At 46.2% G+C, this 6,385-nt stretch overlaps 1 protein-coding gene across 4 annotated transcripts in view; it reads right to left on the bottom strand.

Annotated features, from left to right (window-relative positions):
* Window positions 1-4,116: 4,116 nt before the first annotated feature.
* Window positions 4,117-6,385, bottom strand: part of Septin11 (septin 11) — an 89,120-nt gene continuing 86,851 nt past the window's right edge. For 2 of the 4 annotated variants that reach the window (XR_009381629.1, XM_059274689.1), the window contains exon 10: window positions 4,117-4,319. Coding sequence is in view for 2 of the 4 variants with exons in the window: in XM_059274689.1 (XP_059130672.1) it covers window positions 4,316-4,319 (4 nt within the window). In the remaining 2 variants the exon portion in view is untranslated. Of the gene's footprint in view, window positions 4,320-4,375; window positions 4,950-6,385 lie in introns of those variants that run through there. The other 2 variants (XR_009381630.1, XM_059274688.1) reach the window with 1 other exon arrangement.

Below are 6,385 nucleotides of genomic sequence, written 5' to 3'. Positions count from 1 at the left end.
CTCGATTCCAAATTATGGGAGCTCCAGCTTCATAGTGTGTATGATATGAATGGAGCCCCCCCCCCCCCCACTCAGATGGGGTATAGAACTAGAGTCAGAGTCTGCATATCTAATCCATAATCCAGAAGATGGGTATAAAACTAGAGTCAAGAGTCTGCATATCTAACCCATAATCCAGAAGATGGGTATAAAACTAGAGTCAGAGTCTGCATATCTAATCCATAATCCAGAAGCTGCAAATTGCAAAACCGGGAGACAGTAAGACTTGAGCTGTTTGATCTCCAGGTTTCCTAATGCTGATGGTAAACGTGCTGGAGTGCATCTGTGGTCCTAGCTACTAAGGCCGCTGGCAGGGCATTGCTTTAGTCTGGGCAGCCTAGGCAATAGTGAGACCTCGTCGTAAAAACCAGTAGTGAATTTGGAGTATGGTTTCCATGGACACGGAAACAAGCGGTTTGGTTCAGTGGTAACAGCTGAGCGCTGCTCTCTTCCAGCTAACCCTAGTGAGTGTCGAGAGCCCCCAGCCATCCCTCAAAACCCACTCTTCAGAACTTCAGCCTGACACTGAAAGCAAACAGTGAACACGAATTTCAGTGGAGAGCATTCCTGCTGTTCACTTTTCTAGTCTTCCCTCAGCTACTCGGGTTACTTGCAAACTACCAACGATTCAGAAGCTTGAGCTTCATGTGTTGTGTCTGTCGCCTCCTGGTGGTTAAAAGAGGCTTCATCCTTGAATCCTCCAGGAAGGAGGTCAAAGGATGGGCATGGTGTAGTATTTGCAAGTTGAAACTAGAAGCTATTCACTGCATCCTCTAAAAGGCAGGTGAGAAGTTGGTTATCGGTGGAGAGGAAGGGGTATGAACATCAGATACAGGTTTTGTTAGTGTTCCTGACACCATGGTTGGCTCTGAGGGAGGCTGGTGAGAACTCAGAGGTTCCCACTTAAGAACTATCCCAGTGGCTGCTGTCTCTTTATGTTGCTTTACCCAGGACCCTGAAGTGAAGCAAGCTGTACTTGAACATCACTGCCCAAAGCAATGTGATGGCCTCTCTCCTTCAGAAGAAAATGTGGTTCAGCTCCTGCAACATGTTCTCAATGGGAAAGGAAGGTACTGTGCCAAATGTTCTCACCATTCAGAGGAGCAAATACCCTCAGATCACAACAAATTCAGGGTTGGATGAAGTTCGTCTTCAAAGTATCTCAGATCTTCACCTTTTATCTGACAGGAAGTTTTAACAGGAATGCTATTTCTGAAAGCTCCCAAGTTAGTGAACCTTTAAGCTATGTTAATGAGGTCTCCTATAACCATTATTAATGTTTTGAGTGCTGGCCACTAGGTGGTGCTCCCAGGAAAAGGATGAATCACCTTTTTAACTTCATGAAAAATTGTGGTGGTTGGGTTCACTATGGTACTAGCAGATAAACGATCATCCGGCGACCAAGTCCCTCCTGATACATCCTCAGGTTTTGTGGTTATAATTTTACTCCATTTCGGGGGGGGTGTACGGATGGAGGTCGTAGGACAACTTGAAGCAGGTTTTTCTCCTTCCACCATTGGGGCTTGTGAGACTGAAGAAATTTGCAAGGAGCAGATAACTGCTGCATACTAAGTCTCAGGCAAACAAAAACCCAGAACCACTTCTATACATCAAGCACCCTGATGAGTGAGTTGTGTGTAGTCCCACAAAGGAGACTAGAAATAAAGGGGAAAGACTGAAAGGCATCCAGATCCCAGAATCTTGCGGCTTTTGGTTTGAGTTGGATTTAACCAATCATTAGGACACGAGAGATAAGTGCATACATTTAAAATAATTGTCATTAGGAATTAGACTGGAAGTTTTCTATTCCTGATCGATTTGTCTTCATGGGGTTTTGCATACACTGATGTGTAAGACGCAGGGTAGGACAGAGAGAAACTGTTTGGGCCAGCTCTGTTACTTTTTGTTGAAAAGGTATAAAGAGGTGACCAAGAATGTCTTGCCTGCTATACAAGTTCTGGGCTAAGGGTAGAAAGAAGAACTCTTGACTCAATATAACCTTCATAGTCTACCAAATACCAGAACTGTTCAGCTTATTGTGTTACACACAGCTAAGCAGAGAGAAAAAACGAACCCCTCTGTGTTCAGTGAACTTGCTGCTCATTTGGTGGAAACAGTTGAAGAGTAGGACACTCCAGAATGAAAACCAACATTAGCAAACAGCTATGGAATGTGCTTGTAGGAGGATGGAGCCCTACTGCTCTTCAGAACATTTGTCTCAGACGAGTAAGAGACTGGCATCCCTTTCCTTGGTTCCAAACACTGGCTGTGCTTAAGAGGTACACTGAGGAGTAAGTATGAGTGAGCATGTGGCTAGTCTCAGCTCCTAATGTGGGCTGGGCACATGGGACAGAATACAGTATTCAGAAAGGGGAAGGAATGGATACGGACAGCTAGGAGAGCTGTCCCCAAATCCCGCTGAGAAAACCTGCTTTTTATGGGATGTTACTCCATTCCTCTCATTCACTAAGTTGTGCTTTGTGGGACAGGATTTGGCAGCCACGGTTTTAAGTTTCCGCAGTGGACTGAAAGGCACCACCAGCAGCAGCGAGGCAGACATGAAACTGCTGCATCTCACGTGATGTTCTGCAGACATCCACCGGTGCACTTATGGACAGCTACCAGTCGGGACTAGGAGGCTGGAGTGGGAGGGAATGGGCATTTAGGGTCAAACCAACACATTCCTTCTTCCCACTAGTCGGTACAGCAGTTGCTTGCTAGTGACTGATCTGAAAGCTAGATGGTGCCAGACATAAAGGACTAGGTGTCACTATAAGCATTCAAGCACAAGGGTCTTTGAAGGAGCTACAGTGCCCTGTCGATCTCCATGGCAGAAAGATGGCTTTCTGCAAAGCAAAAGGCCTTGTGTAGGTCATTATATACGGTCACAATTGTATTTCTTAGACATCCAAAAGTGTTTGCCCCGTAGTCTGTGTCAGTGGTGAACAAAGAACTAAGGAAAGTTTTGTATGGCTGGTACCATCCATCGATGCTGAAATGTCTGCATGTTTGGTCACGCATACATTGATGCTGAAATGTCTGCGTGTTTGGTCACGCATATTGAGATGTGTGCCTGTCCCCCCTTACCACCCCAGCTCAGCATACATTAATTCAGGACATATTTCTCCTTCATAATGTGCTGTGCTGGTCTCAAGCAGAACTATACTTGGATAAGCAAGTATTTGAAACTGAGTGGTACTTCTTAAAGTTTAAGTGGAGAACAAAAAGGCTGTTGCCATCAGAACCAGGTTCTAGAGGCTCAGTTCTGTTTTTCTTTCCTACAGTCTAGGATAAGCCAATACATTTATTATTTCACAGGAGGATCTGAGGACTCAGCAGTTTCGTCAACATCTGAGAAAAGGAGCCCCCTGAAGCAACATGCCAGATGAATGGCAGTCTGTCTTAGGAGACAGACCAGGTACTTGGCCAGTGAGTTCCACAACTGGGGTCCCTAAGGTCACTGAAGACGCTAGCCTGCTTGGACTCCCCGATCCCAGGAGGACAAGCCACTCACACTTCTCACCTAGGGTCTCAGAACAAAGGGAACAAGTATGAGACTACACACTCTTCTTAGGCAAAACCCTGCTACCCGACTTGATTTTTAAACGTGGGTGGATTTTAAGTGATCTGATGCAAATGCTTTCACCCCAGCAAGCCTTTTGCAGACAGTCTGGGGAAAGGCATGTGAGTCCTCTGCGAAGACATGGACCTTTGTTACCGATGCACTTATTGGGGAGGGGTCTAGACATTATTTGGTGTTCATTACATGGTTTAAAAAAGAAAAAAAAAAAACAGTAAAACCATGGACAGGAGGTGAAGCAGGGCTTCAGAACAGACACAAAGGCAGGGACGGGCCAGAACTTATTTTAAGATATCTTTAAATATAAATTGAGCCCCAGAGGCAGAAAAGTCATTTACCCAACACTGGCACAATTTAAACATAATTAAGACTTGTAGATCAAAACTCTAGTAACAAAAAGGGGCATTTTCAAATTGCATCTAAGATAAGATATTAAACAGAATGTTGAGCCTTAAAAGTGATGGTATTTCCCCCTTGAAGTGAGCTTGAGACCGGCATAATTTTTGATACCAAAAGTAAGTTTAAGTAACAAATACAAAAAGCAGGACGGGCTGGTTGGAATCCCCTGCCCCCCCAAATGAACAGAACTTCCTCTCCAACAGCTTATGTAAGGGGTGCAGGCAACAGGGTCAAATAAAAAATGGCTCCTGAACTTAAAGGAAGGATGCCCACTTCTTCCTCTCAAGAGGCAGATGGTCAGCTGAAAAATAAAAACACCGTATCAATAGGACGTTCCAGAGGAAAAACTGCAGCCACCTCTGTACATGCAATAGCAAATACTTTTTCTTTAATCCCAAACCGAAACAACCCACAAAACTAACAGAAGGCAAGGGTTGTCCCACTCTTAGGACCTGCTGATGGCTGAGGATCCTGATGGGGCTGGTCAGAGTTGCCAGAGGGATAGAGATCAAGGGGTACCATGAGCTAAGTTTGCCCCACAGGTGGTGCCCACCTCAAGTGGGGTACATGCTCTCTTCGGTCCATAAGGTCTTAGATCAGGAGGTTCAAGAATATGGCAGCTAGGCAAGAGCATTCCAGCCCGAGACCCGGGGTTTGGACCCAGGTTCTCTATTTCACTTTCAATAATATTGTCACTATTTTTGGTAGTTGAAGTCACTTCAGGAGCCACTGAGGGTGGTGGTTTGTAAACAGACAATGACAAATACAAACAGCAGTGCAATATTTGACCCAGACTGTAAAGGACGGGAGGCGATGACGGAAATGAGGTAACTCTTCCCCAACTCGTGTGAGCAGACAGCTCCTGCTCTTCTAATGCTGTCCATTAAGAGAGAGTAGGGCTTGGCAACGGGATGGCTACATAAAGAAGAAGCTACAGAGAGAAAAAAGAAAGGTTCAGATTCAAATTGATTCTTAAAGCCAAAAAAAATAAAAGCACACTTCTCTACAACCAGCTGTGGAGGCAGCGGTGTGTCCGTTAAAGGGGGGCAGTGTTACGAAGTGCGGCTGAGGGGAGGGGTGTGGTGGCAATGTGGACACCGGACACCCGGACCAAGGGAGGGGAGGATGCCTCTGCTGGACACTGAGGGTCATGGATGCACTGAGCAGGCAGGGGCAGGAAGGACTGTGGTGAGGAATGTGTGAGCTACAGGACACCCTAGGGCAAGCGTCTTGGAGAAGCTGGGCCGACCAGACAGCAGCGCTGAGGTCCACCACACAAGGCAAGATGGCAAGAGACGGTGGCGTCCCCACTTCTTTATGTGATGTAACAAGCACGCGTGTGTACATAGGCATGTCAGGCAGGGGCTGGAAAGAACTCACAAACGGGCACACAGAACAACGGTTGGGTAAAAATATATTTCCCGTTTTACGTCTTGGCACTAGTGATATATGCATAGGTCACCTGTCACCACACCATGTTAACAGACACTGGAGGGACTCAGCGGGCCGCTGAGTCAGCACTTTCGAACTTGCAGGAACGAGATGCTTCACATCAGTACAGTTATTTTAGTTCTTAGAAAAACATGACACGTGTCTAACATGCAGCGTACATACATGACAATTCTGCATCAACACTGAAGGATTACACAACAGTTTAGAAAACATTGGTTATCTTCAAACAGCAAAAAACGACAGTTCTACATCTACAGTTTAAGGCATATCAGCATATTTTAAAATCAAGAAATAGACGAAAGTTCTAATGCTGTTCACAGCTTAATTTGCAATTCATTTTTAAAAATCCCCTTCATACCGACACACAAACTAGACTCTGCAGGTCATAATTCAGCTAACAACTCCGTAATAAACGTCCTGTCATGGAACTAGGACTTTTGGAAACTGACACCTGACAAGTCCAGACACTTGTGAATGGCAAAGTCAAGGGATTCAAATGGACAGTTCTGGTAGGACCACACAGAGACAGTATGATGTGGGTGGGTGGGATGAGGGGTCGCCTGAACACCGACTCTGTGGAACACTTAGGGGTGTGTCAGGAAAGCGAGACAGCCGAGTCCACCCATCAGAGGTGCACAGGATGGAGAGGAGGCAAGAGCTGTTGCTGGTGAGTTGCAAAGTAGAGAGGGAGGAAAGGGAGAAACCCAGGCCCCAAGTCAGGTGGAATGGTTCCCCTGGCTGAGAGATGCCCCTGTGGATCAGTTAATACAGGGCCCAAGCTGGGAAACCAGTCCTGCACTGCCTCCGCATTCTCATGCCGGCCGTTCCGTCGTGGCCTGCAGCATGGAAGACAGCACAGGGAGCACGGTCCAGAAGGAGCAAAAGATGCTCAGAGAGGCCAGACAAGGCTGTCCG

Source organism: Peromyscus eremicus, chromosome 10, assembly GCF_949786415.1.
Source record: "Peromyscus eremicus chromosome 10, PerEre_H2_v1, whole genome shotgun sequence".
NCBI lineage: Eukaryota > Metazoa > Chordata > Mammalia > Rodentia > Cricetidae > Peromyscus > Peromyscus eremicus.
Note: the sequence above shows the minus strand (reverse complement) of the source record. Positions and strands in the feature narration are given on the sequence as shown.